Consider the following 24,030-nt stretch of genomic DNA (forward strand, 5'->3'; position numbering starts at 1 on the left):
TATTTGAGAAAAATGGAATCAAAGAGTTGACATTGTTGCAGATTTGCAAGACTATGCATCCAATTGCCTAGAGGTTTTTTCTATTAAAAAAAAAAAAATTGCCTAGTGGTTTTTGAGCTTTTGTAAATGAATGAAATCACCATGTATATATGATATGCAGTAGTTCACTTCTGTTGACTCAACGAAAAAACATGCTAAATCAGAAAAACATCATTAAGCATCACAAGATACAATTAGAAGAACATGTCACAATCTCCAAAAGCCGGAATACACGATATCTGTAATTGCTCATTGGGTAAAGATCTGAACGTTCACAACTTTCACGTACAGAAGTTTCTAACACATGGTTACATGGACATTATGTAGTATCTTCAATCTCTAAGTCACCAAACCTAACTAATATACTAAAAAGCTGAATGTGGAGAATTGAATAGATCTAACAAAACTAACTACAACTAGACCAATTCTGTCAATGGAACATTAACATGGTATTAACATGGTACATGAATGTTATTAACCAGAACACACCTTCAATGCCTCTAATGCTACTGCTTTTCCAAAGAATGATAGGTCTGATTCAGTTATTGGTCTCAAAGGAACTTATAGCCCATAATAACTCATCCGTGAAGACTTTTTTGCCATTAGAATGAAGCACTGTATTAAAAATCAAATCATGGCACAACATTATTCATCTAACCAGGTATGACTTGTAGAACTCGATATAAAAAGGCCCAAAGAAAATGCATATTGATGAGTGGACTTCGCGTATACGCAACAAGCATAATATTTTTGGTCAAGCAAGAGAGAAGAAAAGATAAGCTTCAAGAGAATTCACAACAATTCAAGCATCCCAATTATGGGTGCTGAAGACCGTACAACTGCACTGGCCTGCTGAACATACCAAGTTAACCAGGATTAACCAAGCCAAAACCCGGTTTGAAAGTTACATGGCCTAGATACTGTGATTTTTATGAGTAGCTCAGGTATATGTCCTGTGTACTAGAGATGTCTGCTCTTCTTAATAAAATGAGTATTTACTTGCTAAAAAATAAATAAAAAATCATGGCTAACTTGAATATTCTGGTCATATACATGCGTAGCAATTCAGCCCTGCAGCTGAAGTAATTCAAAATTAGAAAGGGGTTCTAAATGAAAAATGAAAAAATGGTGAAGTGGCGTATCCCTATTTAGTTTTTCTGGACAGTTCATCCATGATCTTGCAGAATCTTCTACACTACTTATCAAAGCCCATTTTATTAATGTAACCCTATCATTATTATATAAAAAAATTAAGATCCAATGCAGGTGTTACCTCTTGCTCATTAGAGTTTAACTTTTAAGACTATATTAACTTATTTGTTGGGATATCAAAATGGAACTACCAGTACACCTTGGAGGGTTGGGATTGGGTCAGGCCTGCTAATACCCTGTTAAAGTAACTGCTCTTCTCTCTGTTTTCTTTTGGGACAGAACATAGAAGAAAAGAAAAGCCAAGATTGAACTTTTTTATTAGCATCTCACTCTACTGCTTTTGAACTTTCTTCTTGGTAATTAACTCATGCACTCCAGGGGACTTAAATCTGTGACCTCACCAAATACCATTCTTATGCAGATTCGAAGTGCCATTTTACCCAAAGGTTTTGAACTTTTTATAAAAGATCTTTAATAAATAAAATTTCTGCACTAGAATCTTGCTGGATACAGTGATCTTTCAAAGGAAATTATCCTCATTAACAAACATGAAACCATAACATTAACATGGACTAAAAACAATTCAAAAGCAAGTGATGGAAAATAATATTGAAAACTGCAATGATTATAATGCAGTGTACTTGCTCCATGTAGAATATCAAATTTACAATAAACTGACATGTAAGGGCACTAATTAGAGAATTGAGTGGTCAAGAATGTTGTCAGTTAAAACCACAGCTACTAAGTAAATTTTATCAAAAAGTGTCCATCTAGTCATCCCAAATATCAGATATGATGCATCCTTGTGACTCTGGAATTCGTTGTATTTTTCTAATTGTTTTGGTTCATGTACACTAAGGCATGCCAGAATTGATTAAGCCACAGACAAACTCCAATTCATCATATGAACTAAACAGAACTGCTCCTCAGAAAATAGCAAGATAAGAATGAACATTGTAATTACTTGTACAATTATGACAATATTTAACAATTAAGAGTACTAAAAAGAGTATGCTTACTGCTTTCAAAGCTGCTCACGGATATAGGCCATTGATCTTAGCATAGAACCGAGTGTATCTCTGGACACTTGAAATTTCACCTCTGTTTCTCCAGAAGTTGTCTTTGTATCTTGGAGCTGATCAAACACAAAAACAGATTCTTACACTACTTAACACTAGGAAGTTGTGCAACTATTCTAAAAATAATAATAAAATCTAATCTTATATACTTTTGCGCTTTCTGAAATGCAAATATTATAAATGCTAAATTCAATACAGCCCTGGTGTTTGAAAGATCATATCCATGTAATTCTCAATGGTCTTGTTCCACAATGTCTACTTCAGTCCAAATCAACTATTTGTCCTAGTCTGAGATAGAATGGACTTCCTCAAACCAATGTAACCAGATTATGAAAATAGAAATGATTGAAAAATTATGAAGTAAAAAAACATAGAGCACTAGCTCACATAGCACCTCCTATTGTAAAAGCAAGGTGGAGGGTGGAATCATGTGTTCAAGACCTGCCAGTGTGTAACTTACCAATTAAAATAAACAAAGACAAGTAAAAACCAATAAAAGATCATACAGAACATAATAAGGTGAAACTGCTTTTAAGAACTAGGGTAAATAAAAGTCAACAGTACTTTTAAAATGACATACTAAACAATAATTTACATTGAGATGCTACAGTTCTATTATCAAAACCATGGGATGTTCCTATTAGGTAAGATGCAAAAGCATTCATTAATTACTCAGACTAAGAAACCTACATTTAGACTGCTAAAATCAATACAAGATCACTTTTATACAGGTACACAAAAAAATAACATCCACTTGGAGATCTCATGTCAAGTGCGCCTTTGGTGGAATCCAATATTCCAATTTAGCAATTACATCAAGTGAGCTTGCAACTAGCGTTGATTTAAGAGTGGGCTGGCTTAAGTAGGTCTTAGGCTATGTAGCACAGACACCGATATGACACAGGACATGACATAACATGAGACAAGGAGACAAGGCAATCCTCAAAAAATTAGGACATGATACGGCAAGGACACGGCAATTAAATTTTATATATATAGGTGTATTTTATATATTTTGAGGAAATTTTTATATCTATTTTAAATTTAGAAATAAGTAATATCTATAAAAATCTTTGAAACATTTTAAAATAATAATAAATTATAATATACATGGAGTATGTGCAAAAGGTGTGGGGAATCTGTTGATCATCTCCTCCTTCACTGTCCTTTAGCTTTTGAGATGTGGAGTATGGTCTTTTCCTTGTTTGGTATTTGTTGGGTGATGCCGCAAAAGGTAGTGGATTTGTTGGAATGTTGGTCATGCAACTTCAGGCGTCATCGTAATATAGTTATATGGAGGATGGTGCCGCACTGTTTGATGTGGTGTATCTGGTGGGAATGAAATGTTAGAAGCTTTGAGGGTCGCAAACGGTCCATTCTTGAGTTGAAGTCTTTTTTCTTTTTTACTCTTCTCGAATGGTGTTTAGTTTTACATTCTTTTTCTTGTTTTTCTCTTCCTGTTTTGTTTGATCATTGTAATTTGGTTTCTTGATGTTTTTGCCTATCTAGTACATTTCCTATGTACGGGGCTATGTTCTTCTTTATTATATATTTTCTGTTACTTATCAAAAAAAAAAAAAAAACATAATAAAAAAATTACACCATTAAATGGACCACTTTTAGTTTTACAAATGTTAATATTATAAAACTGTTAATCTTCAAAGGGCCAAAAAATGATTCAGTAAATGTAAAAAGTGTGTTGTAGTGAAGTTTGGGCGTTAGGGCTCTAGGGGTAGTGCTCTAATGGACCAGATCTTAAAATAAAAAATAATAAAAAAGACCTGATCTGGTTGAGTGTTCCAAGAGTTTGCACACCGATACTGAAGCAGAGGAAGAACACTGCCATACCTTACAGAGCAGCACCAATGCGGCAGGTTCAGTGAAGATGAGTTGCAGATCAGCAAGAGAGATGAGAAATCTCTGAGATTTCAGAGCAAGAAAGAGAGAGATTGGTCGAAATTTTAGAAATTCAAAGCCTAATTGATGTTTCAGATTGTGCCTGGTTGTAAAAAACCTCTTCTTTTCTTTCTTTTTAAATTTTTTTTTTTCTCCTGTGTCCAGACCGTGTCCAAGCCATGTCCAGGCCATGCCCCAGTTAAAAATATATTTTTAATTCAACACGCACTAGACATGGACGTAAATGTGTTAGCACGGTATCCATGTCCAACACATATCGAACACAGACATGATGCCAGTTTACACACGTGTGCTCCCAGGTTTTAGGTATAAAATTATGCTTAGGAAAAATGGGGAAAAAGTGAAACTGATATTTTGATCTTGCCATTAGCAAAAAATATTTTTAAAAAGAAGAATTTGATCTTGTAATTACATGATACAGACCATGCTACTAAGGCCACCTATATAGCTTCATTAGGTATGCATACACTCTAAAGAGTTTGAACACCTTTAACGCCACCTATATAACTTGCAAAAATGTCTATAACCCTAATCTCTAATACTTAACTAAACATATTATTGTGAAAATTATTAATTTTATAAGTTTTTTTATTAGCCTATTAATGACAATTAAATTATTAAATATAATTGAAACATTATCATATTTTATTAAGAATAAAATCAAAATTTATTCAGCCTAATAACCATGGAAAAAGTTCTTACTTTAAAGTTAAAAGTTTCTTTTATAAAACACAATTTAATGAATTTATTTAACAAAAGAACTCTCTATTTCCAAATTAACCCAACTTACTTGACCTAATTATATTTTATCTTGTTGCATAATGCTTTCAAAATTTTGTTCATAGCGGTGTATCTATACTTGAAATTTTTGGAAAGGAATTCTAAGAGGACTTATTGGTCTATAAAAGATATATAGGATTTATTGATCTTACAGAAAACTATTATTTTTATTAACCACTGTAGTGTGGCGGCACTTCTGATCCTTTGGCCAGTTTAAATAATTAGATTTTGACACAAAAGAAAGGTTTGTAACAACAATGGTTAGATAGCTAGGCTTGTGTTATCAAACTCTTTCTTTGTGATCTTCTGTATTTGAGTTCTGAAACTATGGGTGGTTCCATTTTCTTTTTTCTCGAATCCAAATCGTTTGAATTTTCTGTGGAAGAGGGTGGTTCTTTCTTCTTGTTACGCATTTTTGAAAGATATAAGGATTCTCTCCGATCGGTTTTCATGGGAAAAGAGAGTGCTTTTCGGTTGCTTACGTATATTGAGGATCACTTGTCAAATACCTGTCCTGATAACTTTGCTAGAACCTTCAGGGATGGTAATAAGGTTTTGATTTTGCAAATGGGATTCAATGCACATGGAAGCTTTCTTATGATCTCTGAGCTTCTTCATGGTCGTCGGAAGGGCCTCATCATTGTACCAGAAGGAAAGCTGGGTAGTGGGTGGAGAGGTTTTGGCTTTCATCTTCGCAAGGCCATTGCTCCCGTCTCTCCTGGCGTCAAGTTGCCACCTCTTGCTGCCCCGTTTCCGTCATTGCAAAAGTCCAGAAAGCATAAGTCTTTTCTGGCGGCAGCGGTGGAAGGTGATCGGAAATCCTTTGGTGGTAGTAGAACTGGAAAGCTTGCAATGCCCAATATTCAAAATTCTATCAAATCAAATCTAGCTCACAAGTCTAGATTGAGCAGTCAGAAGTCTCAGAGCCTGGATTTGCGTGATAGGGGTGCTGGGCAGGTAAGCACAGTTCCTGAGGATGAAGTCACGCTTGAACTTCAGGATGACGCTCTTACAATGGCTGACTCTCCCCTCTCGCTAGAAGTTTCTTTACTTTTGGTACGTGGGCTGAATGGCAAGTGGGACATTAAGAGTTCAAACATTAAGGAAGTGGGCTGTTCTGGTGTTGGGCCCTTGAAAGATGTCTTTAAGCCCAATGCTCTAGCTGAAGCCCCCCCACTTAACCCACCTCATGTTCCCAAACTTAAGCCCAAGACTTCGTTGGTCTGGCAGCCCAGAAGAACTGCTTGTAAAGAACTTCTGACTACCATGACCTGCCCGTCGCGAGAGACCCATTCTCCAGATTGGTTAAGTCCTAGCGCGAGATCCTTCCAGTCGTCGCCGTGCCCTTCGACTTTGCCTCTGAGGTCGTCGGTGGTCTCCGATGTCGCCGCTGCCCATTCTCTCATATCCGACAAGTCCGTCGAAGCCAGGTTTGAGCCACCGGCGACGACGGACTCGAATCTTGTTTCCGATGTAGCCGAGTCTGTGCTTCTCGGCTCCGACGAGTCCGAGGAGGCCAGGAATGGGGTCTCCGATGTCGCCGCTGCCCATTCTCTCAGAACCGACAAGTCCGTCGAAGCCTGGTTTGAGCCACCGGCGACGACGGACTCGAATCTTGTTTCCGATGTAGCCGAGTCTGTGCTTCTCGGCTCCGACGAGTCCGAGGAGTTCAGGAATGGGTCGGTTTGCTCCACAGTTCACGATGAGAGCTTAATGCTTGATCCCCGACTGTTTCTCCAGGAGCATTCCGGCATTTTTGACAAGAAATGGGGAAACTCGGAGCAGTGGTTTCTTGAATTACGCGATGGGAGGAGGATTGAGGTTCCGGTGCAGATTGCTTTTCCTCCTTGTGAAGCTACAGAGGTTTTGGAAAAGCAACAACAGCTTGTTACGTTGGAATTTTCTGAAGTCACGGACATGTCTTTGTCTCTGTTCGAAGAAGATGATGTTTTGGTGGAGGATTGGGCTTCGGATTCCTTCTCAGAGGAAGCTAATCAGCCCCTAGTGGTTGATCCAATTGCTTTTTCTCTACCCTTGGCCAAGGAGAAGCAGTCTCTTGTAGATGGCGATAGTGTTGTGGGTGTGGACACTTCAAGGAGTCAGGAACCTTACTCCGATTGGTTTCAAAAGAGATTCAATAACTTTGATAGCTTCCTTGGCACGTCACTTGTGGGTTTAGAAGATCAAGCAACAGAATTTTTATTGGCTGTTGAAGCTGAATTATATCGGAGGGCTGAGGTGAAAAAGAAATCGTGTGGTTCAAAAGGTTCGGGGGTGAAAGGTTTAAGAGAGTTGAAAGGGTTGTTTAGTTCTATTAATTATGGCTCTTCATCTTCTAGGCGATGTGGTATTAATAGGAATCGGGTTCTTTCCGTTGCTCAATGAATTTAAAGATTATTTCCTGGAATGTCAGAGGTCTGAACGAAGTTGACAAGAGGCTTCAGATTCGTAACTTGTTGCGATCCTGGAAGGCTGATATTGTGTGTTTGCAAGAGACCAAACTAGAGTGGATTACTAGAGGTACTGTTCGAAGTATTTGGAGTTGTCCTTATGTCAATTGGTTGTACCTGGGCTCTGAAGGTGCTTCGGGAGGAATTTTATTGATGTGGGATAGCCGGGTTGTGGAAAAGGTGGAGGAAGCGGTGGGGCATTTTTCAGTTTCTTGCAAGTTTAAAAATGTAGGCGACCAATTTGAGTGGGCTTTCACAGGTGTATATGGGCCTAATTTGAACAATAGGCGTAGGTTGATGTGGGAGGAACTAACCGGGCTGATCAGTTGGTGGGATTTGCCTTGGTGCCTTGGAGGGGACTTTAATATTATCCGCTTCCCTTCTGAGCGTTTGGGGGCTGCCAGCTTCTCCAGGTCTATGTTTGGTTTTTCTGACTTTGTTTCTTTGCATGGGTTGTTGGATATTCATATGGAAGGGGGCCTTTTTACATGGTCTAATACTTCCTCAGCTTCTAGGCTAGACCGGTTCCTTTTCTCCCCTCTTTTGGCTGATCACTTCTCTCAATTCACCCAAAAAAGGATGCCTAGAGTTCTTTCTGACCATTTTCCTATTTCGTTGGAGGGTGGGTGTCAGCGAAGAGGCAGAATTCCCTTCCGTTTTGAAAATATGTGGTTAAGGGTGGATAACTTTGTAGACAAAGTGAAGGAGTGGTGGGCTTCCTATTTGTTCCATGGTACCCCTAGTTTTATTCTTGCTAAGAAGTTGGCTGCATTGAAGTCGGACTTAAAAAAGTGGAATGAAACTGAGTTTGGCAATGTCACTTTTAAGAAACAGGCCCTTTGGAGTAAGTTGATTGATTTGGATGCTAAAGAGGAGATTCATAGTCTATCTGCTGAGGAGAAGTTAGCTCAATCTAACCTTCGTTCAGATATTGAAAAGTTGACTCTTATGGAAGAGACTAGTTGGAGGCAAAAGTCTAGGGTGTTACATTTGAAAGAAGGGGATGCCAATACCAAATTCTTTCATAGTATGGCTAATTCCAACAGGAAAAATAATGCCATCGAAAGCCTTATGGTTAATGGTACTTTGTCGTCGGATCAGGGTATAATTGCAGACTACGTTTCTCATTTCTTCATGAATTTGTACTCTGAGCAGCAGGTTGAGCGGACGTTTCCGGATTCGTTGGTTTTTCCAATGATATCTGGGGAGAATGCGGATTGGTTAGAGAGGCCTTTTGAAGAGGCAGAAATCTTTGAGGTTATTCAAAGTTTTCATGGTGATAAATCCCCCGGTCCTGATGGCTTCCCTATGGCTTTTTTCCAAGCTTGCTGGGGGATTGTTAAGCCGGATCTCATGGCTGTTTTTCATCATTTTTTTGCCAATGGTCAGTTTGAGAAAAGCTTAAACACAACTTTTGTTACTCTTATTCCTAAAAAACATGCAGCTAATGAGATTGGAGATTTTCGGCCCATTAGCTTGGTTGGGGGGGTTTACAAAATTATTGCTAAAGTTTTGGCTAATCGTCTCCGCTTGGTGATGGGGGATATAATCTCTGCATCTCAGAATGCTTTTGTGAGGGGCAGACAAATCCTTGATCCTGTTCTTATTGCTAATGAATGCCTTGACAGTAGATTGAAGTCTGGGTTGCCGGGGCTGATTTGTAAGCTGGATGTTGAGAAGGCTTTTGACCATGTAAACTGGAATTTTCTGCTTCAGATGTTAGAAAGAAGTGGTTTCTCTGCCAAATGGAGACAATGGATTCGCTTTTGTCTTTCTACTGTCCGCTTCTCCATCTTGATCAATGGCTCTCCTTGTGGTTTTTTTGGTAGCACCAGAGGCTTGAGGCAAGGTGATCCGTTGTCTCCTTTGTTGTTTGTTTTGGTGATGGAAGCTCTTGGTCGTATGTTGGACAAAGCAGTGCTTGAAGGTCGCATGTCGGGCTTTAGTGTAGGTAACGTGGAGGGAAGATCCATGGCGGTGTCTCATCTCCTCTTTGCAGATGACACGCTTATTTTCTGTAAGGCTGATTTAGATCAGATTTTGTTCCTTCGCTTGATTCTTATTTGGTTTGAGGCGGTGTCTGGCCTTAAGATCAACCTGGGCAAGTCAGAATTGGTTCCGGTTGGGGTAGTCAATGATTTTGACCTTTTCTTGGTTGTTCTTGGCTGCAAGCAGGGCTCTCTCCCTATGAAATACCTAGGTCTTCCTTTGGGAGCTAAATTCAAGGATAAGTCTATATGGAATCCTATTCTAGAGAAAATGGAGAGGAGATTGGCGGGTTGGAAACGTTTATACTTATCCAAGGGAGGTAGAGTCACCCTTATCAAAAGCACCCTATCTAATCTACCCACTTATTTTCTTTCTTTATTTCCTATTCCTGCTAGTGTGGCTAACCGTATTGAGAAGCTCCAGCGGAATTTCTTGTGGGGCAGTCTTGGAGAGGATCCTAAAATCCATTTGGTTAAATGGGCTACCGTTTGTTCTCCTATTTCTGCGGGTGGCTTAGGGATAAGGAAGATTAGACTTTTCAATGAAGCTTTACTTGGAAAGTGGCTTTGGCGATTTGGGGTTGAGGTAGATGCCCTTTGGAGGCAAGTGATAGAGACAAAGTATGGTTGTATGTGGGGGGGCTGGTTCTCCAGAGCTGTGATTGGCCCTTATGGTGTTGGTTTATGGAAAAATATCAGTCAGGGATGGCCTTCTTTCTCTCACCATATTATGTATGATATTGGCGATGGATCTAGAGTGAAGTTTTGGCAAGACCGGTGGTGTGGAGAGACTTCTCTTGCTGTTAGATTTCCTGACTTGTTCAGATTTTGTAGGAATAAGGATGCTAGTGTGGCTGAGCTTATGATGTTCGCTCATGGTGTCCTCTTTTGGGATGTGAGATTCATTAGGAGTGTGCATGCTCGGGATCTAGAGTCTATGTCCGACTTCATGGCATCTATTTATGGTTCGCATATAAGGGGGCGAGGTGAGGATAAAATGTGTTGGATTCCTAACAAAGTTAAGGGTTTCTTGGTTAGTGGTTATTATAGAATTTTAGCTGGCACCGCTTCCATTGGGTTTCCTTGGAAAAGTATATGGAAGCAAAAGATTCCCTCTAGAGTAGCTTTCTTTGTTTGGACTGCTGCTTTAGGGAAATGCTTGACGATTGATAATTTACGTAAAAGGAAGGTGTGGATTCTGGATTGGTGCTACATGTGTAAGAGAAATGGTGAATCGGTTGACCATCTATTTCTTCATTGTCCTTTTGCTTCGGATCTATGGTCTATGGTTTTGGGCCTTTTTGGAGTTTCTTGGGTTATGCCGCACTCTGTTCTGGGGCTGTTATGGTGTTGGCAAGGCAGCTTTGGTCGTCATCGAAATGGTTATATTTGGTCCATCATTCCTCATTGCTTATTGTGGTGTCTTTGGAGGGAGAGGAATAGTAGATGTTTTGAAGATACTGAGAATTCTATTCCTGACCTCAAGCTTCTCTTTTTTAGAACTTTAAGGGATTGGTTGTTTGCTTTGCAAGATAAATCTTTCCCCTCTTTTATTGATTTCCTAGACTCTTGTAATTTTTGTATTTGATTTCTTTTCCCTTGTACACTTCCTGTGCACTAGGGTGTTCCCTTTTTTATCAATATATCTTTTACTTATCAAAAAAAAAAGGATTTGTTACTATGTTAACTTTCCCCTCTCAAAAATATGGAAGAGAGGGAGAGTAGAGAGTTCTACCCTCTAAATCTGATTTTGCAGGATTAGAAATGTGTGCTGCACCCCACTCAAGGATTGTCCAAGTTCACATTCCTTATATTTCCTGTGTGCTATCCTTGTCAATGTATATGCCTCATGATAAGCCAGGAATGTATGTTTCTTGTATCCTAATTCTCCAGAATTTGACATGTTCCATTTTTTTTTTTTTTTGATAAGTAGAAAATTTTATTGAAAATAAAGACACTTCATGTTCAAGATGATGAACACAAGAGTCTGAAAAATTACAAAGAAAAACTGAGAGAATTATGGAATTCTAAAACAGAGGTAAAATGGGTAAAACCCCAATCCTGAGACCACTCAAACAAACTGCCGAGCAATAAAGTTCCATTCCATGAAATGGCTCGCACAAGGTTAGGAAATTTGGCACATCAGTCAAACTTATGGTCCATGTTGATTGAACTATTGTCTCTATCAACATGAAATCTAGATTGAACACAAAGAAGTGGCATTAAATTCTATTGAAATTTGAAAAGTTTCTAAAAAAGTAGAGATGATGTTGATTACAAAGTCTTCTACTGATTTTACAATCTGCAGAAACCTCTGAAACAGCCACAAATTTAGAAATTGAACTGCCCAGTCTTTGAAATAACTCCAATCTCTCCCCAAATGGACAATTTCAAAAGCATGGGAGGTAATCCTCCATGTTCTATTTAATTTTTTCCAAAAATAACAAGGATGTGAAAATTTCACAGGAAGTTCTGAAGCTCGAAAAGAAAAATAGAGAAGGAAAAACTGATACCAAAAAGTAGCCTAGTATATCCATTTTAGAATGATTACGTTTGTGCATATGGAGACTTTACATGGGGATTTTCCTGTTTGTTCTTTTTATGAGACTTTACGGGTTTCACCCCCTATGTCTTTCCCTTGGAAAGCCATATGGAGGGTTAAGGCCCCTCAGACCCTTGGAGAGTTCTTTTTTTGTGGACAGCGGCATGGAGTAAAATTCTTACATGTGATAACCTTATCAAGAGTAGTTATTCAATCGCAAGTTGGTGTTATATGTGCCATTGTAATGGGGAGGCTGTGGACCACCTTTTAGAGGATGTTTACTAACCAAAACTATTTAGATTATGATTATTGCTATGGTTGTTTAACAGTACTAAATGACATTATATGAGTGCCTTTGTGGGGACAGTGCATATTAATGGCAAATCATCAATTGTTGGCTTCACTGGTTTGCTAGATAAGCATACTACAGGAAAGGGGCACACCATCACTGAAAGTAAAATTCACCAAATTCTCCTTTCATCAATTTCATTGTTTGAAGCAAACCACTAAACAAGAATGAACATATTCTTGCCTGTGATAACATTCATTATAAAAAAGCACAAAAAAACCATTAGCTCATAAGGCTCTACTACTCCCAATATGTCAGTGTGGGACCACAGTTAAGTACTATTTTAGGGAGTTATCTGCCTGTGACCTACTTAAGGTAAATCTAAGTAAAAGTAAAAAGGCCTGTCGGTGAGGTTCGGAATATGTCAGAATTTGCAGGTATCCTTTGCTGTAAGATTGGGTGTTTGCCGTTAACCTCACCTACCTTGGTATGCCTTTGGAGGTATCCTTCAAGGCCAAGTTAGTATGGAATCCTTTTATAGAGAAGATAGAACACAAATTATCAGGTTGGAAGAAATTGTATTTGTTAGAAGGTGGATAAATAACATTATTAAAGAGTACACTATCGAGACTACCTACTTATTATCTCTCCCTGTTTACTATTCCGGTTAGAGTAGTGAACAGGATTGAGAAATTGCAAAGAAACTTTCTTTGGGGTGCTGTGGGTGATAAGGTGAAACATCCTTTGGTGGGGGGATATAGTGTGCGCTCCAATTGCTAATTGTGGATTGGGAATTAAGAAGTTGGTAGCATTTAACCAAGCTCTGTTGAGTAAATGGTAATGGCACTTTAAGATTGAGGAAATATGGTCGGGGAGGAGTGTAGTAGCTGTGAAATATGGAGTGGGGAGGTTGGTGCACAAAGAGTGTTCAAGGAACTCATAGTTGTGGCTTAAGGAAAGGTATTAACCTGAGATGGGATGGGTTCCTACAGTATATTCGCTTTGATGTAGGTGAAGGCAACCAAGTTCGGTTTTGGCATGATAGGTGGTTGGTCAGGTGTGGTGACCAACCATTGAAGATGGTCTTTCTAGACCTGCATGATTGTTGCGTAGCTAAAGATGCTTTGGTTGGTTCCTTGTTAGGGAAACAAAATGAAGGGGAATAGAGGAGTTGGGACATAATCTTTGAGAGACTTTAATGATTGGGAGATAGAGGTGGTAACCTCCTTTTTCAATCTTCTTTATTCCAATATCCCTCACCATGAGGGTAGAGATCAATTGGGATGGAGATTGAAAGGGAATGGGAATTTGATGTTCACTCCTTTTTATGATGCCTTAAGGGGCCCTTATGCCAAGATTTTCAACTTGAAGAGTATTTGGTGTGTCAAGGCCCAATGAGGATCTTTCTTTGTTTGGACGGTAGCATGGGGGAAGATCCTTACTAGTGTTAATCTCATTACGAGAGGTTACACACTAGTAGGGTGGTGTTGTATGCACCGCTTTAGTAGGGAGATAGTGGTGCATCTTCTGTTACATTATAGTGTTGCATACAAGTTGTGAAGTTTCATTTTCCATTCCTTTGGGTTTCAGTGGGTACTACTAGAAAAAGTCACTAACCTTTTGTTTGGTTGGCGGGATTGGGTAGGCAAGCAATCTTTTACATTTGAAACTTGGTCCCATTATTTTTGATGTGTACATTTTGGTGGGAACATAATCATTGTACTTTTGAGGATACAGAAATTTTAAGAACACAATTGATAAAATTGTTTTCTAGATCATTGTTTGATTGGTCTCGGACCTGGAGTTTTACTAATACTAACTCCATTGCTGAGTTTTAAAAATCACTCTCTGTGTACATAACCTTTTGCAATTCTTTAAACTCCTTTGCGATCACTTCCATGCATGAAGTCCTCTTTTTCAATAAATTATTATTTACTTATTTACTTTTTCAATAAAATTATATATATACACACACACCAGCGAGTTGTGATCTGCAGGCCAGACAAGGATCATCTTACCAAAATGTATTACACTTTCATTCCAAAAAAATAATTATGGCCACCCAAAATTTTTCTTAAACATTCTTTGTGTTGATTGAAAGGCAGCATTATTAAGTATACATAGTAAAATTTAAAGCGCCTAGGTAAAAAGAGGATACATCTCTACGAATGAGTTTGGTTGGAAGGAAAAATGAAAGGATAGAAAAGGGTGGAGAGAAAATGGAAGATGTATTGAATCTTTTTTCTTTCTCTTTTTTCGATAAGTAAAGATGTATTGAATCTATTGATATTTTCTCTTGCTTAGTAGGGTAGAAAATTAGAATGAAAGAAAAAGGAGAGATGATTATTTCAATTTATTCTCACCAATTTTAATTTTCCTCTAAAGAGGTCAAGAACCTTGTATCTTAACTGACACCTCTTGGTATCTCCAATGGAGATGTCTAAGGTTCAAATCTCTCCTCCCCAAAAATCGAATCATCAAAAAATCTTCCAAAAAAGGGAGGAAAGTACAAGATAAAATGTCTTACAATAGTAATTTGATAATCTTATCCCTCTAGTTTATTAAAAACAATTCAATACAAGGATATAATAGGAATTTAATACAACGTGCTTACTGCTTAGCCCATTGGGGTGAATACCCCTGGATTACCTAGCATCTAGTTCTAGCAAGTGGGTTTAGTTGTCCATTGGTTTTACTAGTCAGAGGCAAGTCCACAAGGCTCTTTTTTAGAAAGGCTCCCTACATTATCCCAAAAAAAAAAAAAAAAAAAAAAAAAACAACAACAACAACAACAACATTCTTCATTTTCTCCCCACTTTTGTATCCCTACTACCAAACACTTATACAACAGCAACCAAGCCCTAGGACCAGTTATAGATCCTCAACAAATTAGTCATGATCAACCACATTTATTGTTTTCCACCACTCTAAAGGCCATACTCTCAATTACTTCTTAACTAATATGTCATTTTTTACTACAAGAAGTAACACTTTGGGTCTTTCTCTACCATTTTCTCTTTCCTTAATTTGAATCAACTCACTCTTTCTTACTGGTGCATTTATCATTAATTGCTCTCTTCTGAAAATGACCACATCATCTCAAGCGAGTTATCTCTCATGTTCTCATCAACAGGGGCCACCCTTATTTTTAAGAGAACTTTCTCATTTTGAATCCTATCTTTCCATGTTTTTCCATTTATCAATCTCTTTTTTTTTTTTTTTATCATTAAATAGTTATAACGAGAGGGGGGATTTGAACCCTAAATGTCATGGACACACTAGGAGATGCCAACCAGTTGAACTACAAGATTAGTCATGATCAACCACATTTATTGTTTTCTGCCACTCTATTTTATCTAAGGCCATACTCTCTGTTATTTCTTAATTGACATGTCATTTTTTACTACAAGAAGTAATATTTCGGGTCTTTCTCTACCATTTTCTCTTAATTTGAATCAACTCACTCTTTCTCACTGGTGCATTAATCATTTATCGCTCTCTTCTAAACATGAACAAATCATCTCAAGCGACTTATCTCTCATGTTTTCATCAATAGGGGGCCACCGCTATCTTTAAGAGAATTTCCTCATTTTGATCCTATCCTTCCATGTTTTTCCATTTATCCATCTCTTTTTTTTTCTTTTTCTTTTTTATCATTTAATAGTTACAACAGGAGAGGGGGGGATTTGAACCCTAGATGTCATGGACACTCTAGGAGATACCAACCAATTGAACTACAAGGCTCTTAGTTTTTCCATTTATCCATCTTTACATTCTCATTTCAACTATGCTCATTTTATGAATATGTTGCTTCTTAATAGTCCAACATTTAGTACCATGGAGCATAAATGGATGTGCTTCTCTATTTCATCCACCATGCTCCTATCCTATGATTCACATCATCTTCAATCTCTCCATCTTTAAGAATTATTTATCCAAGATGTCGAAAGCTCTGCTCTTTGGTATCTCTTGACTATTGAGTCTTTTTTTGATAAGTAAATAAGAAGCTTTATTAAAATGACTCTTGACTATTTAGTCTTACAACCCTTCATCTCTCTTTATACATTTACATTACATGCACTCTATTTTATTCCTACTTAATCAAAATTCTTTAGATCCTTAAATGCCTCACCAAATTTCTAACTTGAAGTTAACTCTACATCTAATCTCATACGCTAAAATCATTCATCTGCAAAAATCAAACCAAATTTCTAACTTGAAGTTAACTCTACATCTATTTACATACACTAAAATCATTCATCTACAAAAATCAAACGCTAAAGGACTTCCTCTTGAATCAATGTAGTGAACTCATCCATCACTAGTGCAAAGATATATAGACTTAATGTTGATCCTTGATGCACCAAACACTTATAAAGGAATATATTAATCTCTTTAATCACTCCTTACATTTTCTATCCTCTCACTTTTTTATCCTCCCTACTAAACAACACCTCAATTATTCTAAATGCAGACCACCTCACAATGTTATAACTTTTAATTAAACAATCTACATAAAGTATAAATAAGCACACTCATATCACACCACATTACAAGGTGAGTGCCGTAACACATTAACATCCCCATTCTACATAACACAGTGATCTGCCTTCCAGGTACATAGGTTTGTAACCACTGTCTATATAATATATATCATTTACATTCCCAATGAACTAAAGGGGGTGGATGTTGTAGTGTTGTACTAAAGCCGGTAGAGGGACGCATGGGCGTAGTCTTTGGAGGAGTATCATAGCGGTTTGGGATAGTTTCTTTCAGAATGTGGCATTTGAGGTAGGTGATGGAACACAAGTAAGATTTTGATATGATCAATGAAGTGGACACTTTTTTTTAATCAGTATGTGTACCCTGACCTGTTCAAGTGCTCAACTGATAAGGAAGCCTCAGTTTCTACTGTTTCACAAAGGCTTTCATGATTGGGAGTTGGAGTCCATGAATTCCTTTCTAGACCATCTTTACTCACAGGTACCGTGGGGGGTTGGGGCTGGGGGGTGATAGGATGAGATGGATATGGAATGGGAGTGGTAAGTTTGATGTTCACTCTTATTACAAAGCTATTCGTGGTACCAATGTTAATTCACTTGAAAGAGTATATGGTATGTCAAGGCTCCAAGGAGGGTGTCCTTTGTGTGGACACTAGCTTGGGGTAAGATTCTTACTAATGATATTCTTATCAAGAGGGGTTTCTTGTTAGACAGTTGGTGCTGTACATGTCAGTGTAATGATGAAATGGTGGATCATTTATTGCTCCATTGTAATGTTGCTTATGCTTTGTGGAGTGAAGTTTTTTAAGATGTTTGGGAATCAGTGAGTGATGCTGTTGAAAGTAACAGATGTATTATTTGAATGGAAAAATAGGTTTGGGAAACACTATTCACATGTTTCGAATCTTACTCCGTCATGTTTGATGTGGATAGTGCGGAAGGAATGAAATAGATGTACATTTGAGGACATTGAGAGACCTCTAGATCAATTGAAGTCCTTGTTGATTCGTACCTCGTTTTATTTGTCTCATGCATGGGACTTTACACATTGTATTTCTATTTTTGAGTACAAAACTCTATTCTATTTTCTGTAATTCTTTAAGATACTTTGTGTTCATCATCATGAACATGAAGTCTTCTGTTTCATATTATTACTTACCCAAAATAAAAAATTCCAACGAACATTGGCACTATTAAAGCAAATTGCAGAAGTTAATACAAACTAAGCAACTTCAAATCGTACTTATCATACATTCTGAGCTTTTATTAAAATAGAACAGAGTTATGAGAGAACTCAACATAACAAAATTTATATACTCAAAAGAGATTTCGTACCTTCAGATTAATAACAGCAACTCTATTGGTTGGTGTTGATAGCTGCTGACTGATGTAGGCCATAGATCTCAACATAGGCTCAAGTGTGATCCTTGTTAGCCTAAATTGCACCTCTGTCTCTCCCGAAGGGTTCTTTCCATAATCTTGCAACTACAGCACATGTAAAGAAAATTACAAATGGAAAGACAAGAACATTAATAGCAACATATTTTACAAACCCTTCTCAGCTATTATGGATGTGGAGCATAGAGATGAAGACAGTGAATTATTTCATTAGAATATTTAAGATTTAATGGAGACTGCAAGAGTATCAAACAGGTCCTCAGGGATAGGACTGATCTACTCCAAACTACAGGATACATTCACTTCCACCTTTCAATTCATCATATTACAGTATCTTTTCTTCTATTGGTAAGGTTCCAACCTAAGAACTAAGTCACCTATCCCAACTCCCACTATATTCAATATTAAACAGGAAAAAAAAGGGGGAAGAAAATTGAAGACTACAAGTAGCATAGATAGCTATACAATTGACGGAATCTATTGAAAAGGGGTGCATACCTTTAAGTTAATGACAGCTACTCTACCAGCTGGTGTAGAATTCTTATTTTCTATCACCCAAGTCATGGACTTGAAACAAGTCAGAACCACCTAAATAAATAATTGACATTTAAATTTAGCCATCATCAAAGTATATTCAAAAGTTCAACAATAATTCTGTAGATCTCAGATGATTCATACAGTGTTATCAGAAGTGGCACCATCACGGTGAATAGACACAGGAGCCATGCTTGGCTGGTTCAAATCTGCACCAGGAACTCCTACATCATTAAGATTAAAGCGATGTGGCATTGCTTCTTGCCAAGGCCATAATGATGGGGCCATTTCAGGAAATGACATGGGGGTTTTCTTGTTAATGTCATCTTGACTATCGCCACTACCCTGAGAACTAAGAGGTGTAACTTTAGCAACATTTTTCTTCACAGAAGCAATCCTTTTCCCACCCTCCCTTAGAGCATTCATTGCTGCATTATAAGTCTCTATAGCAACTGACCCTTCTTCAGCATATTTAATGGCTTCCCGACATAAATTGTTGAAGCGCAAGGTGAGAGTCTCGATACCTTGTGGATCCGAATTTTGTTCATCTAACCCAACCCCTGCTTTGGCATTCCTTGTCCATCGCTTCAATATGTAGTGTGATGGAAGGGTAAGAACATTCGTTACAGTGAAGACAGTCAATATATGTCGACAAAGTATGCCAGAGTATTCAAACATCTGACAGCTGCAATTTGCTTTCATCTCAGAAACATCAACATTGACTATGTATGCCTTGTGATCATGTTCATATTTTGCAACCCTATACTTGCTAACTACCCCATCACCCTCAATATTATTTGCAGTGTACACAAAAGTTTCGACTAATTCCTCCTGAAACTTTGTAAAAACTTTTCTTGTATAGAGATTTGCTGCTTGTTGTTCCATTGGTGATGGTGTCTTCAATACTGGTGTGGTGCAAATTGTATCATAATCTGCCTCTATTTCTTTTTCTAATGAATGTTCCAAAGCTCTTTCATATTGTTTAAAGAAAAGAGGGATGGTGGTCTGCTGATTCACATAACCATCGAAAAAGGAGCTAACACCTTGGTTTGAAGAAAGTGCAGCAAAGAAAGTTCCACGAAAATATACTGGGGCCCACTGCTTGCAAGCGTTATACACTGCCTGAAGCCACTCATTCTTCCGCAGATCATATTTATCAAGGAGACTGCCCCATGACAACTCAAAATCATTAATTGTCTCAGAAAAGTTGATGCAGCTATACAGCTCTCCATAGAATGAAGGATGAGCAAGGTATATATGAGCCAACCTTTCTTGGCCTTCTCTTAATATGTGCCATTTGCAAATACAGTGGCGAGTATTTGGGAAAACCTGCAAGACTGCTGCTTGTATGGCTCTATCTTGGTCTGTGGTTATAGAAACAGGAGGCCTATCATTCATTGCTGATAGCCATGTCTTGAACAGCCAAGTAAAGGAAGACTCAGACTCATCTAGAAGTAAAGCACAACCAAACAACACCATCTGACCATGATGATTTACACCGGTAAAGGGAGCAAATGGTACCTGATACTGATTTGGTCTATACATTGTGTCAAAAATTACTGCATCACCAAAGTAATTATAAGCAGCTCTTGATCTTGCATCAGCCCAAAAGACATTAGTCATGCGGTTATCATCATCAAGCTGTATCGCATAAAAGAAGCCAGGGTGTTCAGACTGCATCTTCTTGAAATAGTTTAGAAGATTCTGAGCATCTCTACCAAGGGTCCTCTTTCTGCTAGAAGGCCTAATGTAGTTTAAAGGCCCAACACTTCGGATTGGGTGATTTGGTTCTACAGGGGAAGCACTCCTAACTACATGATTTGGTTGAAAAGCTACACTATTGCCATCCATGGAAACATAAACATCACCAGTAGCATCCAAGGTATCAACCACACTCTTGGTAGCACCAGCAAAATGCCTACGGGGTCGAAGATAATGCACTTTATTAGGAGAAACCATTGAATGGTTATGGTCCTCAACAAATTTTGTCACAACCCAACTGTTTGAATCCTTCCTCTCAAGCCTAATCATGGCATTGCAGCTTTCTATATTTTTCCTTTTGAAAATCTCTCTGGAACATGCAAACTCCCATGTTACAATTGGCCCATCAGGCTTATTACGACTGAATGGACCAACATGGGTGCTAAAACCCACACGCCTAGCATATGCATCATAGAAAGTCTTTCCAGCATCTTCCGATTCAAACTCCATGCCCACTTGTGGTGTAGCAGTCTCATCATCATCATCCTGACTTATTACTTCTCTCTCAGTAGAATTCCCAGCTAAATTCTGTTTTTCACCATTATCATGTTCAGAATTTCCATGCACATGGTTTTCCCTGTTGTCCCCTTCAACATCCATGCGAATTCAGTGCATGCACATCTATGGTCTCTTATGGAGGACTACAAACAGTGACTCATGTGCCAACGAAAAATTAAAAAATCCTGCATTTTGTACCTCTAAAAGTCATTACTAAACCAACATATTTCTTTTCTTAAGAAAACCATTGAACAAAAAAAATATAATTCATGGAAAAACATTTTGAAATATTGAATTTAATAAGAGAATAACCAAAGAACGAAATTATTACAGAAAGACAAAGATAAAAGTTAAAAAGCAGGGAAATAAGCACTACTTAGATGCTTAACCCAGACATAAGTGTTTCATCACTGATATTGGTACCCTTATGAATGTCCCAAAAGCATTAGAATTTAATCATTTAACCATAATTCTAACTCTTCCCCTCATGTGTGACCCTATAACTCCACCTTGATAAACGGGCCCAACATGTGAGATTTTGAACTTTTTAAATGGGAAGTAGAGTAGAGACATGATTTGAACACAAGAGCACCTGCTCTGATACCTTGAAAAATTACTGATTGTCCCAAAAGCTTAATGCGTTAGCCTAGGAAATAGTGAATTTAATTATTTAAGCCTAATCAAAGTAATGATCACTGATCAAGAAAAATTATTTAACCATAATTCTAACACTAAATTCAGATTGGAGGATTCAATTCCAAATAAAAAATTATATTGGATTCTATACGTATCCAATTAGAACAAAATCTAATTTTGATAAAACGACTAATTCCATATGGGACAATGCTAAATGTACTTCTAATTTTACTGCAACACACATAATAGAGGAAAATTTTCTGCCTTTTTATCCACAATCTTCACAAAAACAAAAGTTAAGGCAAATTTTGCTTCAAGCAACCAGTCTCTTTTAGAAAGAATTGAAAACACAACCAAATGCTGGCACATAATAGACATTGTTAGTTTCAACAGTCCACACTAAAGGCCACGAGGAAAATTGCCCACCAAAATCCTAAACGAAATGAAATTTTCAATACTCTTTTTTTTTTTTTTTTTTTAATGTTAAACAAATCATTTTAAAAAACAAAATGAAATCCAGTTCCTGAAATTCAAAGACAGAAAATGCGATCACATTATTAAATAAAAAATAAATAAAAAAAACTCACCTTGCGTTACGTGTTGCAGGTAAGACCAGAATTGAGGGTGGTATTGGGCTTTGTAAGCGAAGAAGTTGGTATCTTTGTGAGCAATTTTTGTGGGAGAGTGCGTTGGGTTTAAGGGTTTGAGAGAGAGATTCAAAGTAGAAAGAAAATTAAAAGTGATGAGGCCAAGAGTCCTGAGAGTCAGTAGTTCCTAGTACGAGAATAAATGAAGCCAAACAAACAAACCCAGAAGACAGGAAGTGGAAGCGGTTCCATTTGTGTTTTTGTTTGTTTTTTTAATTCCCTGTTTTCGTTTTCCGTTGACGTTTTCACCACCACGCCATTTACTATTTACTCGTCTAATAAGCTATGTCCGGGCCTACATATGCATGGGCACTATATAGCTGGCTCGGGTCATATAAGGCCCATTTATAACCAAGAGACTTGGTCCCTATTTGGATTAGGTAGGCCTATACATATCTAATTTCTTTTTTTTTTTTCTTCCATCTAGCTATTTCAACTCTTATCAAATAAAGTTAGATCTCTCTCTCTCTCTCTCTCTCTTATATATTCTTAAGTAGATGATGCACATATACAACCATCTCTATGATCCCATTGGGTTACCTCGATGGTGAGCTCATTAGTCTTAAGCGTGATGCAAACTTAAAAAGTCTTAAGTTCAATTCATCACACTATCAATTTATGAGATTTTTGGAGGGTCTCATGAGCCAATCAAAAGTTGGGATACCATTTCAGCTACCTAGGTAGTGGGCTCACTAATCTTGGGCATGACGTAAACTTGAAGATCTCAAGTTTAATTCACCGTTCTATCAATTTATGAGATTTTTGGAACGTCTCATGGACAAATCAAATGTTGGAATACCACTTTCTTATATCAAATGTTGAAACTGTTTTGTTTGATGGTTATTGGGGCCTTTTTTTTGTAATTGAGCCTAAATTTGTGAGGGGTCATAAGCCTTTGATAGTTACTGTTGCATTTCTAGCTTACAGCACAAAGGCCGAAAGAGGGAAAATACATACAAGGAAAGACTAAAAGCAGAGTGTTATGAATTCAACAATAAAACAGTACAAGTTCAACGATGAGAATTGTAGCAAAAGATGAGAATAAAAGTGCGCATGAGTTAAGAGAAGAGAGTGTGATTTAGTGATACCTTGTGGGTTGAACAGCTTGATTTTCCCACAAATTGAATATTAAGAAAGTGAATATTAAGAGAGGATGACAGAGATGGAGGATATCCAAATACGCTTCTGTGTAACGACTATGGATGGGTAAATCTACTTTGTAAGGAAATTGTTTTTTTTCCTTCTTAAAAAAAAGGGAGAGAGGGATACAAAGCTTGTAAATTATATAAAGAAGTGATAAGCTAGTGAACTTTAAATCTCAAAGTTTCTAAAACATTTCATTTTTTTTTACCTTATAAGTAACACGAGTTATAGTATAGGTTGCTAACTGTGCATTCTAAAAGTTTATAGTAGAAAGTGTAATTGTGGTATAATTTAGAATGATTTAGTGTAATTATTCATAATATATATATATAGGGTTGTGTTAACGGGCACCATAAAGTGCTTGTTAACATATACTTTTTTGACTTCTTTTTTGGTAACTTTTTGTCTTTTTTCAGTTTTATGTCCTTTTTTTTTTTTTTTTTTTTTAGCTTTATAAGCTTTAGAGCCAGCTTCATAGAAAGAAAGAAAGAATAAATAAAATTAAAGGTGGGGCTATTTTTATGTCTTTTTTTTATTTATCTAATTTTTTTATTAAATAGAACCCACATTAGTCCAACCTTAACAAATACCGCACATGATTCCCCTATTTGATTTGGACTTTTTGTGAAGATCAAAAATACCTCATCCAGTAAAGAATGAAATTTTTACTACAAA

General features: G+C 37.4%; 1 protein-coding gene across 1 annotated transcript; it reads right to left on the minus strand.

Annotated features, from left to right (window-relative positions):
- Window positions 1-258: 258 nt before the first annotated feature.
- LOC126721925 (protein FAR1-RELATED SEQUENCE 3-like) lies at window positions 259-22,451 on the minus strand. Its single transcript, XM_050425010.1, has 6 exons — window positions 22,153-22,451; window positions 18,815-21,114; window positions 18,635-18,724; window positions 18,074-18,223; window positions 2,211-2,326; window positions 259-654 (listed from the first exon to the last, which is right to left on the minus strand). Exons 2-5 carry the CDS (start codon window positions 21,029-21,031, stop codon window positions 2,216-2,218), a joined length of 2,568 nt encoding a protein of 855 aa, XP_050280967.1. The 5' UTR covers window positions 21,032-21,114; window positions 22,153-22,451; the 3' UTR covers window positions 259-654; window positions 2,211-2,215.
- Between the last annotated feature and the right edge of the window lie 1,579 nt (window positions 22,452-24,030).

This window comes from Quercus robur, chromosome 4 (genome assembly GCF_932294415.1).
Source record: "Quercus robur chromosome 4, dhQueRobu3.1, whole genome shotgun sequence".
NCBI lineage: Eukaryota > Viridiplantae > Streptophyta > Magnoliopsida > Fagales > Fagaceae > Quercus > Quercus robur.

Bases quoted from the DNA above. Each gene is read 5' to 3' on its own strand.
- LOC126721925 (XM_050425010.1), bottom strand. From the start codon at position 21,031: ATGGATGTTGAAGGGGACAACAGGGAAAACCATGTGCATGGAAATTCT. The intron at 18,725-18,814 runs GTATGAATCATC...TTATTTATTTAG, and splicing joins GTGCCACTTCTGATAACACT to GTGGTTCTGACTTGTTTCAA. The intron at 18,224-18,634 runs GTATGCACCCCT...CATGTGCTGTAG, and splicing joins TAGCTGTCATTAACTTAAAG to TTGCAAGATTATGGAAAGAA.